Raw genomic sequence first — 17,038 nt, forward strand, 5'->3', positions numbered from 1 at the left:
AGTCCTTCACTGGAGGTTCTCAACAGGAGTTTGGATAGTCATCTGTCTGGGATGGTTTAGACACAACAAATCCTGCATCTGAGTAGAGGTTAGACTAGCTGATCCTTGCAGCTCCTTCTAACCCTGGTGTCGACCAGGTCTTACTCAATCACAAGTTATGGAGCTCAACGCTGGGGTAACGGAGAGAAATGGAATGGCCTGTGTTACACAGGAGGTCAGGCTGGATGATCTAATGGTCCCTTCTGACTTTAAACCCTATGAATCTCTCAATACAGAAAGTAGTTCAGGCATTTATATTTATTCTGTCTCATAACACAGGAACAAGGGACCCTTCAATTCAATTATATTGAAACTTTAAACATATAAAACTGATCAAAGAAAACTGGTCACATAATCCATATTTGGACTGTGGAACTCCTTGCCACAGACATTATTGGAGCAAAGAGTTTAGCTGAATGGGATTCACAAATGGATTGGCCATAGTTGGTGGTGCTGGTGGCATCACCCAGAGTTAAGTCTGTCTGACACCTTCAATTACAAGGCTTCATTTTCAGTTGCGTATAAGTTTGCCAAACATTAACCTGAAATTTCCCATGTTGGGTGTCTACTTCCAGCTGAATTGCATTTTGAAAGTTTCATGGCATAACAGTTCAGACAACTTTGCGAATGAAGCTAGGGGAGAAGGTGTCTTGCCCATGTTGAAAAATGGTCATATTTAAGCGCATGAGGAGCCCTGGCACCTCCATGCTTTTCAGCAGATAAATTCTCGTAAGAGCCCCATCCCCTTCCCTGCTCCGTTAACAGCCAAAGCCCTGAATTGCAAGGGGAGGAGGTGGCGGTCTCTGTGCATTAACACACAGCTGGCTCCTGAGGTTTTACTCAGTTCTTACTCCAGACTGGATGTTTTTTTGGAAGATCTGCTTGAGGGCTCATCTACACTTAACACACAACAGCGGGGATGCCACAGCGCTTCACTGGGACCTGAGCAAACTACGGCCCACGGCCTCTGATTCTGGCCTTGTACTGGACCTCGACTAACAACTTTCGTCCTGAAGGATCCACTGTGTGATGGAAATGAAGCCACCTTAGGGCTGGAGCCATCACCGAGGGTCACAGCAAAGAGGGGCATTTTGGCTCATGATACTAGAGCAAATTCAGCACCTGTGGCAAGGGCCCTGGGATATTTAGTGGCTGTGCAGAGCAGAAATAGATTCAGACCTACTCTCTGTCCCCTCATGAGTACGTTGCACTTGGTTTGTCGAACCGAAAGAGATGGGTACCTGTGATTTCTGAGATGAAAGCTTCTTCGCCGGGAATCCCCTTATGTTAGCCGTGTCCCACACTTCTCTCACCCCAATATCTGGAGCAGCATCCCACGCTGAGAGCTGACACGGGGATGTGCACTGTTTATAATACAGCTCTGTTCAATCCCAGTGGAGTTCGCTCAGCGCCTCGGGGAGAAACGGTGTCTGGATGCAAACAGGCTGGAGACCAGACACCCTCTAGCCAGTCTCCCTCTTTCCATGGCTGCACTTTGTGTTTGTTATCCAGCTTTAACAGTAAACAGCAATTAAGGGATCTTCCCAAAGGGAGATGGGAAATCTTGAGCTCTGTGCTAAGTCAGAGGGGAATTGGCTGCTCTGTGTATTTGTGTATATTTAAAAATTATAGTTGATTACTAAGAAAGCTAGGAATAGTGCCTAGGTCTCTTAGGGTCTGATGCTAAGTGCCCAGGATGGATGGGTAGATAATAGACAGACAATTCTGGAGAAAGATGACTGAGGGGAGACACAAACACTTTCTGGAGGCACAAGGTATTTTCACTACGGGATCAGAGATCATAATTCTCATCAGTAACTATTATCATGCCACATAGAACCTTTCATTGAAGGATCTTCAAAGACGTAGCAAAGGGAACTCACTATGAACATATCCCCATTATATCCATAGATAAACTGATATAGAGGGAGACATGACTTGGTCAAAGTCAAACAGAGAATGACAGACAGAACCAGTGGTGAGCTGGTGCCAGTTTGCACCGGTTTGCTGGAACCGGCTGTTAAATTTAGAAGCCCTTTTAGAACGAGTTGTCCCTCACGGGGGTTGTCCCTTTCGGTTCTAAAAGGGTTTCTAAATTTAACAGCCAGCCAAAAGTGGCGCCAACTCCGTGGGGGCTCCAGCTCCGGAGCCCCCAGGGGGAAAATTTGGTGCGTGCAGAGCACCCAACGGCAGCTCGCTGCCTGGCTCCAGCTCCCCTCCGCGTCCTCCCCTGAATGCGCCACCCCGCTCTGCTTCCTCGCCCCCGCACCTCGGCTTCCAGCGAATCAGCTGTTTGCATGGGAATGGGGTGGGGGGGGCTGAGAAGCAGGCGGCAGCTTCCCGCTCAGGCCCAGGGAAGTGGAGGTGAGCTGGGGCCGGGGAATATAAGGAGGGCTGCCCATGCCACAACAGGTAACCCGGGGGGCACACAGGGGAACCGCTCCCCACCCCAGCTCACCTCCATGTCCCTGGGCCTGAGCGCGAAGCCACCGCCTGCTTCTCAGCCCTCCCCGGCTTCCCGCGCGAACAGCTGATTTGCAGGAAGCTGGTGGGGGGGCGGAGAAGCATAGTGGGGCGGCGTGTTCAGGGGACGAGTTGGAGTGGAGGGGAGCTGGGGCTTGGCATGGGGCAGGGAGCTGCCAGTTGGGGCTCTGCACCCACCAAATTTTCCCTGTCGGGGCTCCAGCCCCGGAGCACCCACAGAGTTGATGCCTAAGGCACCACTTTTGATGTGATCGGTGGCGGGAGCGGCCGCTCCACCGCCCCTAGGAGCCAGCAGGACCTGCCGGATGCTTCCTGGGAGCTGCCCCATGTAAGCACCGCCAGGACTCCCCACCTTGCCCCCCGGCAGGTCCCTCTGGCTCTTAGAGGTGGGGTGGGGTGGGCACCCACTACGGTGGCCCACGAGACCCACCTGCCCGGTTCTGGTGGTAATCAGGGGAGAAGGGAGGGGGGTGGGTGGGGCAGGGGTCTCAGGGTGCAGAGCAGGAGTCCCAGGGGGAGGGGCGGGCCACGACCCCCTCGTGGGGTGAGGAGGGATCCAGTTGTTAAGGTTTTGGCAGCTCATCACTGGACAGGACACAAGAGTCCTGACTTTCCTGCCATAACAGCAGTCTCTCCATCAGTAACTGGATGCGTGATAACAATAACAATAGATATGCAGGCCTGTCTGTAAAGGCCTGTACTCAAAGGATTTAGGTGTATTCTTATCACTTGGTTAGTGATAGAGGTATAAAAGAAAGAATCAAAATCACTGTCTGCCGGTGTAAGGGTCTTCTCTCACTGTGACCGTCTGAGGCCCTGTTCTAAGGCTCAGGCCTTTGGCTAAGCCGCAGAGGCAGCCATAAGCTGGGAAGCGACCGGTCACCTCCTCACATCCCAAACTAGTCACATGGAAATAAGGTGCTATGGGGCTGTTAGGATACAATCCTGTCCTGATAACGCCTATCGCCTCCAGAGAAAGGGAAGTGCCTAGAAAATGTAAAAGGAAACTTAGTTTGATAGCATCCTGCCTGGTAAGAACTCACTTATCAATAGCTGGGATGTGAAATCCTCTTTTCTGTGTTGTTCTATCACTGTAGTCCCCATTTCCCTATTTCAGAGTAACAGCCGTCTTTATAATCTCTGTCTGGTTCTGTGATTGTTTCTGGCTGCTGTATAATTAATTTTGCTGGGTGTAAACTAATTAAGGTGGTGGGATATAATTGGTTACATAATCATGTTACAATATGTTAGGATTGGTTAGTTAAATTTCAGTAAAATGATTGGCTAAGGTATAGCTAAGCAGAACTCAAGTTTTATTATATTGTCTGCAGTCCATCAGGAAGTGTGGGTGGGTGTCGGGGGGAAATGGGAACAGGGAATGGGGGTGGGGAGATTGGAATCATGCTTGGCTAAGGGCAGGAATGGGAACAGGGACACAGGTGTAAGGCTCTGTGGTGTCAGAGCTGGGAAGGGGGACACAAAGGAAGGAAACTGGAATCATGCTTGCTAGAAGTTCACCCCAACAAACATTGAATTAAAGTAAGTGGGTGAAAGAATAAGCCCCCTAACAGCCATCACATCCACAGTTTTCACCCTTTTGTCCCACGGACACTGTTTTACATCATCTTAACATTCACTTAAGAAATGTTCCTGAGCAGAAACATCAACCATTCCTTCAAAACTTGTAATGCCTTTACCCCTTGCCCACTTCCCCATCAAATCCTTCATTTTATTCACATATCCCACAATACTCATACCAGCACCCCCCTTAGGATTCGTAATTAGGGACAATAATTGTACAATAGCTTCTTCCATGTGGAGGGAAACCAGAGATACCAGCATAGATAGTGGGAAAGTCCAGGCACAAGATGGAGTCCAGTGTCACATGAGCTGGTCACAAGCCCATGCTCAACGGGTAGTGATCAATGGCTCCATGTCTAGTTGGCAGCCGGTATCAAGTGGAGTGCCCCAAGGGTCGGTCCTGGGGCCGGTTTTATTCAATATCTTCATAAATGATCTGGAGGATGGTGTGGATTGCACTCTCAGCAAATTGCGGATGATACTAAACTGGGAGGAGTGGTAGATACGCTGGAGGGGAAGGATAGGATACAGAAGGACCTAGACCAATTGGAAGATTGGGCCAAAAGAAATCTGATGAGGTTCAATAAGGATAAGTGCAGGGTCCTGCACTTGGGACGGAAGAACCCAATGCACAGCTACAGACTAGGGACCGAATGGCTAGGCAGCAGTTCTGCGGAAAAGGACCTAGGGGTGACAGTGGACGAGAAGCTGGATATGAGTCAGCAGTGTGCCCTTGTTGCCAAGAAGGCCAATGGCATTTTGGGATGTATAAGTAGGGGCATAGCGAGCAGATCGAGGGACGTGATCGTTCCCCTCTATTCGACATTGGTGAGGCCTCATCTGGAGTCCTGTGTCCAGTTTTGGGCCCCACACTTCAAGAAGGATGTGGATAAATTGGAGAGAGTCCAGCGAAGGGCAACAAAAATGATTAGGGGACTGGAACATATGAGTTATGAGGAGAGGCTGAGGGAGCTGGGATTGTTTAGTCTGCAGAAGAGAAGAATGAGGGGGGATTTGATAGCTGCTTTCAACTACCTGAAAGGGGGTTCCAAAGAGGATGGCTCTCGACTGTTCTCAATGGTAGCAGATGACAGAACGAGGAGTAATGGTCTCAAGTTGCAGTGGGGGAGGTTTAGATTGGATATTAGGAAAAACTTTTTCACTAAGAGGGTGGTGAAACACTGGAATGCGTTACCTAGGGAGGTGGTAGAATCTCCTTCCTTAGAGGTTTTTAAGGTCAGGCTTGACAAAGCCCTGGCTGGGATGATTTAACTGGGAATTGGTCCTGCTTTGAGCAGGGGGTTGGACTAGATGACCTTCTGGGGTCCCTTCCAACCCTGATATTCTATGATTCTATGATTCTATGGATGGATAGATAGTAAACAAACAGATCTGGAAGAATATGACTGAGGGAAGACACGAACACTGTCAGGAAGCACATGGGGCTGTCGCTAAGGCATCAGAGATCAGTAATTCTCATCAGTAACTATCATCATACTGCATAGCACATTTCATTGAGGGATCTTTAAAACACCTAACAAAGGAAATTCACAGCGAACTTATCCCCATTATACAGATAGATGAACTGAGGCACAGGGAGAAATGAATTGTCCAAGGTCACAAAGAGATTGAGTAGCAGGATGACAGATAGAACCCAGGAGTCCTGACTTCCCTGCTGTAACCGTGGTCTCTTCATCACACCAAGAGGGAGCTTTAATGATCCTGACAGGAGAACTCTCTCCTATTGGCATAGAACAGCTCCATGGAGGTCCTTACCATGGCTCAGCTGCATCAGTTCAGCTGTATCAGAGAATCAGAGACTCATAGAAGATCAGGGTTGGAAGGGACCTCAGGAGGTCATGTAGTCCAACCCCCTGCTCAGAGCAGGACCAACCCCAACTAAATCATCCCAGCCAGGGCTTTGTCAAGCTGGGCCTTAAAAACCCATAAGGTCTGACTTGTAGATATATCCTCAGTTAAACAGAGAGAGCCTGTACCGGGGCAGTCCCTCCACTCCAGCCAGAAAGAGGTTAAAAGCAGATGAGGGAGGCTGGTGGGGTAGTCAGCCACAGGTGTGGTTGCACCCAGTTAGGACACAGCTGGCCCTGATAAAAGGGCAGGCTGGGCGAGTAGGAGGAGAGTCTCTTGCTCCAGCTTGAGGGTGGAGAGGACCAGGCTGCCTGAGAGAACAAGTAGGGTACCTGAGACAGAGCTTGGCTGGGGAAGGGCAGGCAGAGCTGAGGAGCTCTGGCCTGGTGAGTCCCCAGGCTGAGGCCTTGCTAAAGGCCAGGGGAGGTACTAGGGCTGCAGGGTGGCAGCTGGGGCTAGAAAGGCAGCAGGTCCAACCCCTTTACGAGTGATAAGCAGCCATTACAGACTGCAGTTTTCCCCTGAGAGAAGGGGATAGATGACACCTGGCAGTAGCCACTAAGGCAAGGTGGCTATAGTGGTAAGGGGCACCGGGGCCCGGGAGGGACATGGGGCCAGAGGTGGTGGAGACAACATGGTGGGTAACAGAGGATGGGACACCAGCCCATAGAGGGCACTCCAGAGCTGTGAGAGCTAATTCTATGTACCTTTCAACACATTGTAGATCAGCCTATTGATATTACAAGTCAGTAAATGTGCCTTCTCTGGATCGCTAGGAAACCTCTCTTTGTATCTGTCATAAATATAAAGGGACGGGTAGCCACCTTTCTGTACACAGTGCTATAAAATCCTTCCCAGCCAGAGGCAAAAGCCTTTCACCTGTAAAGGGTTCAGAAGCTAAGGGAACCCCGCTGGCTCCTAACCCAAAATTACCAATGAGGGGACAAGATACTTTCAAATCTGGAGAGGGGGAGGGACAAAGGGTTTGTCTGTCTGTGTGACACTTTTGCAGGAAACAGATCAGGAATGCAGCCTTCCAAGTCCTGTAAAGTTAGTAAGTAATCTAGCTAGAAATGCGTTAGATTTCCTTTTGTTTAATGGCTGGTAAAATAAGCTGTGCTGGATGGAATGTATATTCCTGTTTTTGTGTCTTTTTGTAACTTAAGGTTTTGCCTAGACGGATTCTGTGTTTTGAATCTGATTACCCTGTAAAGAATTTATCATCCTGATTTTACAGAGGTGATTCTTTTACCTTTTCTTTAATTAAAATTGTTCTTTTAAGTTCCTGATTGCTTTTTCCTTGTTCTTAAGATCCAAGGGTTTGGGTCTGTGTTCACCTGTACAAATTGGTGAAGATTCTTATCAAGCCTTCCCCAGGAAAGGGGGGTTAGGGCTTGGGGGGTATTTTGGTGGGAAGACATCTCCAAGTGGGCGCTCTCTCCCTGTTCTTTGTTTAACACACTTGGTGGTGGCAGCACAGGGTTCAAGGACAAGGCAAAGTTCGTATCTTGGGGAAGTTCTTAACCTAATCTGGTAAGAATAAGCTTAGCGGGTCTTTCATGCAGGTCCCCACATCGGTACCCTAGAGTTCAGAGTGGGGAAGGAGACTTGACACTTAGGTTCAGCTTCAGCCAGCTGTTCCATCCAAGAACTGGGCCATCTTGGTGATAGTGGTGTGGACGGACCACAGCTGCATACTGCTGGCATTTGAGTCTATATTGTATGGCCAGTTCCCATAGAGGCTGCATGGAGATGTTGAAAAGCCCAGAAACAGGGAACTGATCCTTCTGGGACTCCACCAGGGACAGGTCTAGTGCTGGAGATGCAATTCCCCATCACCACTAATTGTGTGTGTCCCTCGAAGACCATTTTAGTGCATTCCTCTGGACTCCTGCTGCCTCTCAGGTGATACAGCAGTATTTCATTGTCAATAGTGTCAAATAATGCAAAGAGGTCCAGGAGGACAAGCATGGATGTCTGACCCCTGTCCATTGATAGAAGATCATCCATCCATGCCTCTAAAGCAGAGGAAGTGGATAGCCATTGATAGAAATGAGAAGTTATGAAGTATAGAAAATGGCAAAGGGAAGCAAAAGACACAAAAGACAAATCCATGGCTAGCAGGGCTAAGGAAAATAATAAGCCTATTTTAGTATATTAGAAACAATGGAAATACTAAGAGTGGTACAGTTCTTTACTAGCTGGAGATGGTAACACTGTTAATAACTATGCAGAAAGGGCAAAACTGTTCAATAAACCTTTCTGTGCTGTATTTGGAAAGAAGCAGGATGATGCACTAAGATCATATGAACTTCTTTCCAGTCCACTGGTAACTATGGAGAATGGTAAACACAACCTAATAAGGATCAGTATTTTTAAATCAGCAGCCCCAGATATCTCACAACCAAAAAGTCCTAAAGGAGTTGCCTGAGGAGATCTCTGTCCCAACAATGTTAAATTTTAATAAATATTGGAAGACCAGAGATCCTGCATTATGCCAGTATTCAAAAAAGTGTGTCAAGGGTATTAAATGCTGGGTAGCTTGACATCAGTCCTGGGCATAATAATGGAAAAGCTGAAAGGGAATTTAGTCAATAAAGAATTGAAGGGTGCCTCTTTTAGTTGACAACAAATTTGGGTGATAAAGGGAACTGGGGAGATCTAATAGATTTAGACCATTGCAAACTTGACCTAGTACCACATGACACTCAGATTAACTAACTAGTGCTAGACAGAATCACTAGAGCACTCATTAAATGGAGTGAGAACTGGCTAATGGATAGATCTCAGAAAGGAGATGTCCATGGGGAATCATCATTCGATGGGATTCTTTCTAGTGGTTCACAAAGGTCCTTCAGCACCTAACACCAACTGATGTATGCCTCTAGGGTGCTGGTTCGTTGCCAACAGAGAAGTGACTATTTCCATGTGGGACTGTTAGCTGTGAGCCGCTGCTGGAGTGAGATACAAAGGAAAGGTCAGCACTTCCTTATGAGACGTAAGAACAGCCAGACTGGGTCAGATCAAAGGTCCATCTAGCCCAGTATCCTGTCTTCTGATAGTGCTCAATGCCAAGTGCTCCAGAGGGAGGGAACAGAACAGGTAATCAGCAAGTGATCCATCCCCTGAAGCTCATTCCCATCTTCTTGCAAACAGAGGTGCGGAACTCCATCCCTGCTCATTCTGGATAATAACCATTGATGGACCTATCCTCCATGAATTTATCTAGTTCTTTTTTGAATCCTGTTATACTCTTGGCCTTCACAGCATCCTCTGGCAAGGAGTTCCACAAGTTGACTGTGCGCTGTGTGAAGAAATATTTCTTTTTGTTTGTTTTTTAAACCTGCTGCCTATTAATTTCATTGAGTGACCCCTAGTTGTTGTGCTATGGGAAGGAGTAAATAACACTTCCTTATTTACTTTCTCCACACCAGTCTTGGATTTATAGAGCTCTAACATATCTCTCTTTAGTCACCTTTTTTTTTCCAAACTGAAAAGTCCCAGTCTTTTAAATCTCTCCTCATTCAGAAACTGATCCATACCCCTATTCAATTGTGTTGCCATTTTCCAATTCCAATATATCATTTTTTGAGATGGGGTGACCACGTCTGCATGTATTGTTCAACATGTGGGTATACCATGGATATAGATAGAGCCAATATGATATTTTCTGTCTTATTAACTATCTCTTTCTTAATGATTCCCAACATTCTGTTTGCTTTTTTTTTCACTGCCGGTCTGTTCCAACCCGAATCTTCTATGACTCTACAATTCTATGACTAGCAGTTCTGCAATTTCGTATTTGAATTCCTTCAGAACTCTTGGGTGAATACCATCTGGTCCGGGGACTTTTAATACATTAAAAAGTAATATTTTGTTCCAAAACCTCCTCTAATGACATCATCTCAATCTGGGACAGTTCCTCAGATTTGTCACCTGAAAAGAATGGCTCAAGTCTGGGAATCTCCCTCACATCCTCAGCCATGAAGACTGATGCAAATAATTCATTTAATTTCTCCGCAATGGCCTTATCGTCCTTGAGTGCTTCTTTAGCATCTCGTTCGTCCAGTGGCCCCATTGATTGTTTAGCAGGCTTCCTGCTTCTGATGGACTTAAAAAATTATGATATTACTTTTTGAGCCTCTTAGAATAAGAAAGAGCAGGTTGGGGGGAGGGATAGCTCAGTGGTTTGAGCATTGGCCTGCTAAACCCAGGGTTGCGAGTTCAATCCTTGAGGGGGCCATTTAGGGATCTGGGGCAAAAATTGGGGATTGGTCCTGCTTTTAGCAGGGGGTTGGACTAGATGACCTCTTGAGGTCCCTTCCAACCCTGATATTCTATGACCCAGAGGTGGATTTGAATACTGGCTTCTTTGTTATGATACTTGTTCCCCTCAACACAATCGTCGAGTAAACACCGTATTAGTTACAAGTATAAGGGAGCAGCCATGTTAGTCTGTATTCACAAAAAGAACGAGGAGTCCGGTGGCACCTTAAAGACGAACAGATTCATTTGGGCATAAGCTTTTGTGGGTAAAAAAAAACTTCAGATGCATCTGAAGAAGTGGGTGTTTTACTCATGAAATCTTGTGCCCAAATAAATCTGTTGATCTCTAAGGTGCCACCGGACTCCTCATTGTTTTTGTATTACTTACAGAACACTCTTCTTATCTAAGTTAGTATGTAAACACCTACATCTGTTACAACACCCACAAACCCCTTATTAAGTAAAAGAAACACCCACTGTTTAGTATACCTTTATCATTAGTATACCCACTGTTAGGATATAGCTGTTCAGGCCTGATGGTAAAGGCCTGTACTTGAAGAATTTACGTGTATTCTTATCACTTGGCTAGTTAGAGGTATAAAAGAGAGAATCAAAATCACTGTCTGCCGGTGTAAGGGCCTTCTCTCCCTGTGACCGTCTGAGGCCCTGTGCTTAGGCTAAGGACTTTAGCTAAGCAGCAGAGACAGCTGTAAGCTGGGAAGCGACTGGTCACCTCCTCACATTCCAAACTAGGTTATGTCTACACTACGAAATTAGGTCAAATTTATAGAAGTCGTTTTTTAAAAATTGTTTTTATATAGTCGATTGTGTGTGTCCCCACACAAAATACTCGTTAAGTGCATTAACTCGGCAGAGTGCTTCCACAGTACCAAGGCAAGCGTCGACTTCCGGAGTGTTGCACTGTGGGTAGCTATCCCACAGTTCCCGCAGTCTCCAGAAATGAGATTCCAAAGTTCGTGGTTCTTTTCCTGTCTACCTGGCCAGTGCATCTGAGTTGAGAGTGCTGTCCAGAGCGGTCACAATGGAGCATTCTGGGATAGCTCCCGTAGGCTATTACTGTCTAAATGTGTCCACAGTACCCGAAATTCGACCCGGCAAGGCCGATTTAAGCACTAATCCACTTGTCATGGGTGGAGTAAGGAAATCGATTTTAAGAGCCCTTTAAGTAAAAAAAAAACGGCTTCATCATGTGGACGGGTGCAGGTTTACATCGATTTAACGCTGGTAAATTCGACCTAACGTCCTAGTGTAGACCAGGGCCTAGTCACATTGAAATCAGGTGCTATTGGGCTGTTAGGATACAATTCTGTCCTGATAGTGCCTATCGCCTCCAGAGAAAGGGAAGTGCCTAGAAAATGTAAAAGGAAACTTAGTCTGATAGCATCCTGTCTGTCAAGAACTCACTTATCCATAGCTGGGATGTGAAATTCTCTTTTCTGTGTTGTTCTATCACTGTAGTCCCCATTTCCCTATTGTTTGTCTGTGTAATCTCTGTCTGGTTCTGTGATTGTTTCTGTCTGCTGTATAATTAATTTTGCTGGGTGTAAACTAAGGTGGTGGGATATAATTGGTTACATAATAATGTTACAATATGTTAGGATTGGTTAGTTAAATTTCAGGAAAATGATTGGTTAAGGTATAGCTAAGCAGAACTCGAGTTTTACTTTATAGTCTGCAGTCAATCAGGAAGTGGGTGAGTGGGTGTGGGGAGGGGAAATGGGAACAGGGAATGGGGCTGGGGAAATTGGAATCATGTTTGGCTAGGGGCAAGAATGGGAACAGGGACACAGGTGGAAGGCTCTGTGGTGTCAGAGCTGGGAAGGGGGACACTAAGGAAGGAAACTGGAATCATGCTTGCTGGAAGTTCACCCCAATAAACATTGAATTGTTTGCACCTTTGGACTTCGGGTATTGTTGCTCTCTGTTCATGCGAGAAGGACCAGGGAAGTGAGTGGGTGAAGGAATAAACACCCTAACACCCACCCCTCTCTGTTGTTCACAGCATTACGCATGTTATACAGGAATTTTTACCTTGAAAATACATTTCTTTGCAATAATCTGTTGCTCCACATTTCCCTAATCAGTGGTTCTCAGGGGAAGGAGGAAGGGGCCATGACCCATGGCTTGGTTGTGTAGCTGGGAAAGGAAGGGGCGGGGAGAGAACACTTCTTTTACACAAAGAGTATTCATGAGACCACTACATTTCTCATGCAGCTGTAGGGCTTATCAATCCTTACAAGCAACAGGGAAGGGGAAAATATGAGAACGTAGCTATCAAACAAAGCCATACTGCCTGCTTCTGCCTTTATCCCCAAATGCCTGTGGATGTAGTAATACTCCAAGCACAGGGCAGAGAATATAAAAGGACCCCCGAAACATATCTGTATTGTCTTCATTTCTCTGCACTGGATTTCTAACAAGGAAGCTCTGAACAAGGACTAATAACCCCCAGTCTGCTTTGGTTATTTCTAGAGAGACTTTTTCAAGCTAGCAGTTTATTCCATCACTGAAAAAACCCTGGGATGGATCTGATCTAATAACCATTTATAACTCTTCTTCATTTCTTTTATTATCAAACTTTTCTTTTTTCATTTGCTACAGGGATGGCAGAAGTGGTCTTATTGGGTAAGATCTGAGTGATACTTTGACCTGCATAAGTGGCTGGTCTCTTTGGATGAGAAGGACTCACTATGTGGTGGAAATTGGTTTTCACTGACTGCTCCTCCTGGAGTCCAGTGTTCAGGTGGTGAGCCAAGGGCTGGGATGTGTGTAGTTAACCAGTGCGGTGAGACAGAAGTTTGTCTCTTACTGTCTTGGTTTAATGTAATCATAGAATAACCACCAACCTCTTTCTCAGCAGTTTGTCCTGAGTTTGGCATCCTCAGCCATGTCCCACTGAAGCACGGTCACACATGGACAGAATTTACTGTTGATGGGTTCTACACACAGTATTGCTCACTACTCCCAGAGGTATCCCCCTTTTATAGATGGGGAAACTGAGGCAGCAGAAAGGAAAATGTCTGGAGTCAGGAAACAAGGCCAGAGTCCCCAGCTGCCAATCCCTTGTTTAGCATCTCAGACCTGGCTCGTGTGGTCCATGCATCAGCACAGATTCATGGTGCTGTCCCTCCGTTGGGTTCTCTAGTGCGGGGACCTCCCCTGATTTCAGTGGGGCTGCTCCCACTGACACCAGCTGAGGATTTGGCCCAAGACGTTTAACTAGAGATAAAGCATCTGCAGAGACCAGGGAGCTGGGAGTGAAGCATCCCAGCTCTTCCCGAGATGCGCTGGTGACCTTGGGCACATTCTCTCTGCATTGAATGGAGATGATCATTTGTTATGTCTAGTGTGCTGCTAACGAAAGGCCCTACTCAGGGCTGCAGAGTCACACACTGCCCTGATGTGGCTCCTTTCAGCAATTCGTTGGCCTGTATGCGCTCTGTAGAGTTCCAGCAGTGTCTGGTCCCTGGTAAACGCGCAAAACAAGGCAGAACCCTGAACTGTGTGGTGCTGGGTGTGGGGGGAGTCAGGACTCCTGATTTTTATTCTCAGCTCTGCCACCGATTCATTGTGTGGCCTTGAGTAAATCACTTGACCTCTGTGTGGTTCGGCCCATCCATGACACGGGAAGAACGCTGCCAAGCAGCTGAGCTAAAGAACTTCCAGACGCAGTGATCAAAGGCGTCATGCAGACTCAGACATGTATGTTAGACTCAGCTTCACCGTTCAGCTTCAGCCCCTGCGCAGTGGGTGCTCTGTCGTTCAAGATAAGGTGCCGTTTAAATTGCCAGCAAATGGTAGCTGTGCCATTCATCTCCCTCTGTGTGAGCTCCCGCAGCCACCCTGGCCTCTGCCCAGCATCCCACCTTCCCAGCTAATGCAGGGGCTGATCCCTCCACCTCTCTCAGCTGTTGTCCTCCGAGCTTGAAAGCTGATCCCTTCCCCGCCCCCAAGGCCTGGCTCAGGGCAAAGGGCTCCCAGCCCATCCCTATTGCTGGGACCCTGCCAGCCGCAGGCCCCCCGCCAGAAGGAACAAATCATAGAATCATACAGGATTAGGGTTGAAAGAGACCTCAGGAGGTCACCTAGTAAAACCCCCTGCTCAAAGCAGGACCTATCCCCAGCTAAATCATCCCAGTCAGGGCTTTATCAAGCCAGGCCTTAAATATTTCTGAAGATGGAGATTCCACGATCTGCCTAGGGAACCCATTCCAGTGTTTCACCACCCTCCTAGTGAAATAGCGTTTCCGAGTATCCGACCTAGATCTCCCCCACTGCAACTTGAGACTATCGCTGAAAGCTGAGGAAATGAATCACACAATGGTCTCTGTCCTCAGGACTTTGCAGCTGAGCTTTCGGGCCCACATACTGAATGATGCACAATCTCGGCTGCCTGCCTCTCAGCCCTGCTCCCAACCCACAGATGATTTTATACGGTTTCCTGGCTTCCTTCTCTGCTCCGGACTGGCCGGCCTGCTGCATCCTCCCTGCAGGGTCCTTGACAGCCTGCAGCAGGTCCCGTCCCAGACCCGGGGCAGAGGGAGCCCAGGCTGGGGAGGAGGAAGCTGGAGATGAACCAGCAAGTAGATGGGGTTGGAGAGTAACAGGGGTGGGGCTCTGGGAGAAGATGTTGAGAACGGAGCGGGGCCTTGGGGAATAGGTGGGAGAGGGGAAGGGGCCTTGTGGAAAGAGGTGGGGCAGGGAGCAGGGCCTTGGGGAATAGGCAAGGCTGGGTGTGGGGCCTCAGAGGTCCAGTTAAAAGCAATTAGAAAGGTGGCGATCCTATGGGAGAATGAGTTGTACACAAAAAGATTACTCAGTTTGTCATGCTGACACAGCACAGTAAGGTCAGGAAAGGATTTAATGTCACTTTGACTGTCCAGTATGTGATTCAGGGAAGGGGCCCCAGAACCATGTCATCAGCCAACTCTGTCCAGATCTCGGTCTCAGAGCCAGAGCACTAGGAGAAAACTTTAGGCCCCTGTATGAGTAAAGAGCCGGAGCAGCCTTACCCGGATCTCTTTGGTCTTCACACCATAGATGATGGGGTTTAACACGGGGGGCAGCAAGAGGTATGCATTGCCAATGAGAACGTGGAAATGCAGGGGCACATTTTGGGCAAATCTGTCCATGAGGGACATGATGAGACTTGGGATGTAAAAGGCTAAAATGACAAAAATGTGGGAGCCGCAGGTCCCCAAAGTCTTGAGCCGAGCATCTTTTGTGGGGAGGCTGAAGATGGTCCTGAGGATCTGGGTATAGGATACGGCAATAAAAATGCCATCCAGACCCGTCACATAGAATAACACAAAGAGGCCGTAGTAACTACTAACACGGGTGTCGGCGCAGGCCAGGTTCACCACGGCTATGTGGGCGCAGTAGGGCTGGGGGATGACGTTGGTTCTGCAATATGGCCACTGCCTCGCTAGGATGGGATAGGGCAGTATGACCATGCCACTGCGCAGAACCACGGCCAGGCCGATCTTGGCCACCAGGGGGTTTGTCAGGATGGTGGAATGTCGCAGGGGATGGCAGATGGCCACATAACGATCCAAAGCCATGGCCACAAGGATCCCAGATACCATCACTGAGAAGCAGTGAATGAAGTACATCTGGGTGAGGCAGGCACTGAAATCAATCTCCCTGGAATTAAACCAGAAGATGCTCAGCATTTTGGGAAGGATGGAGGTGGACAGGACCAGGTCGGTGACGGCCAGCATGCAGAGGAAATAGTACATGGGTGCATGGAGGCTCGGCTCCCTCTTCACGATGCACAGGACAGTGAAGTTCCCCAAGACGGCTATGACGTACATGGTGGAGAAGGGGATGGAGATCCAGACATGGGCCACCTCCAGGCCAGGAATGCCCAGCAGGATGAAGGTGGAGGGGTTGGTGAATTCAGTTGTGTTGGAATCTGACATGGAGTAGGAGAGAAGGTGTCTCCTGCTTGTACCATGTGTTTCCGTGACGTCCTGTATATGCCCAGAGTGATGGTCACAGTAAACCTACCTGGATGGAGAGACAATGTTAATATGATACAATGCAGGCACTACTGGGGGCTGTTCTCATGGGTGAAGCAGATTGGTCACTCTTCACACACTGAAAAATGACATTTTCATAATTCAGAGAAATGAACTATGAACAAATGACCTTACTAATCTCAATTCCATATTTTATGCTCCCTGTCTCAATAATTCCCACACATTATGGTGTGGGAAACCTTACTGGGCACCAGCAGGAAACATAAGTATGGATACTGGTTATCCATCATTGTTCCTTAGGCCTTGGCTACAATGTCAAGTTTTTTTGCAAAAAAGCAGCTTTTGACAAAGAAACAGTGGCTTTGTACACACTGCAAAGCCACTTTCAATGACGGAACTCCTCAGTTTCGGTGACAGAATCTAACCACCCTGACAAGAGGTTTAAGGCTTTTTACGGAAAAGTGTTGTTGATTTTATAGCTGAAATAAGCTCTGGAAGGCATCCCACATTGCCCATCCTGAGTGCCCTGGTGAACAGTTTCAACTCCTCTCCCCTCCATCCAGGTGAACAGCTTCCGCCCGTCCCCGTTTAAAGTCTCGGAAAATTTGAAATTCCCCTTCCTGTTTGCTGGGTGTGGAGTGCTCACATCACACTTTCCCAGGTGGCCATGGCGGCTCAGAGCTTGGGACACTGTGGATCTGCTGGATCTGCTCAGTATTTGGGGAGAGGAGGCTGTGCCGTCCCAGCTGCGCTCCAGCCGTAGGAACGTCAATGCCTACGGGAAGATTTCATGCAGC

At 47.8% G+C, this 17,038-nt stretch overlaps 1 protein-coding gene across 1 annotated transcript; it reads right to left on the bottom strand.

The window, feature by feature from the left end:
- Positions 1 to 15,233: 15,233 nt before the first annotated feature.
- On the bottom strand, positions 15,234 to 16,181 carry LOC140913511 (olfactory receptor 52M1). The gene has a single exon (XM_073350123.2). It carries the CDS (start codon positions 16,179 to 16,181, stop codon positions 15,234 to 15,236), a length of 948 nt encoding a protein of 315 aa, XP_073206224.2.
- Between the last annotated feature and the right edge of the window lie 857 nt (positions 16,182 to 17,038).

The sequence above is a fragment of the Lepidochelys kempii genome, chromosome 1, assembly GCF_965140285.1.
Source record: "Lepidochelys kempii isolate rLepKem1 chromosome 1, rLepKem1.hap1, whole genome shotgun sequence".
Classification (NCBI taxonomy): domain Eukaryota; kingdom Metazoa; phylum Chordata; order Testudines; family Cheloniidae; genus Lepidochelys; species Lepidochelys kempii.

Coding starts and splice junctions, on each gene's coding strand:
- LOC140913511 (XM_073350123.2), bottom strand. CDS start 16,181: ATGTCAGATTCCAACACAACTGAATTCACCAACCCCTCCACCTTCATC.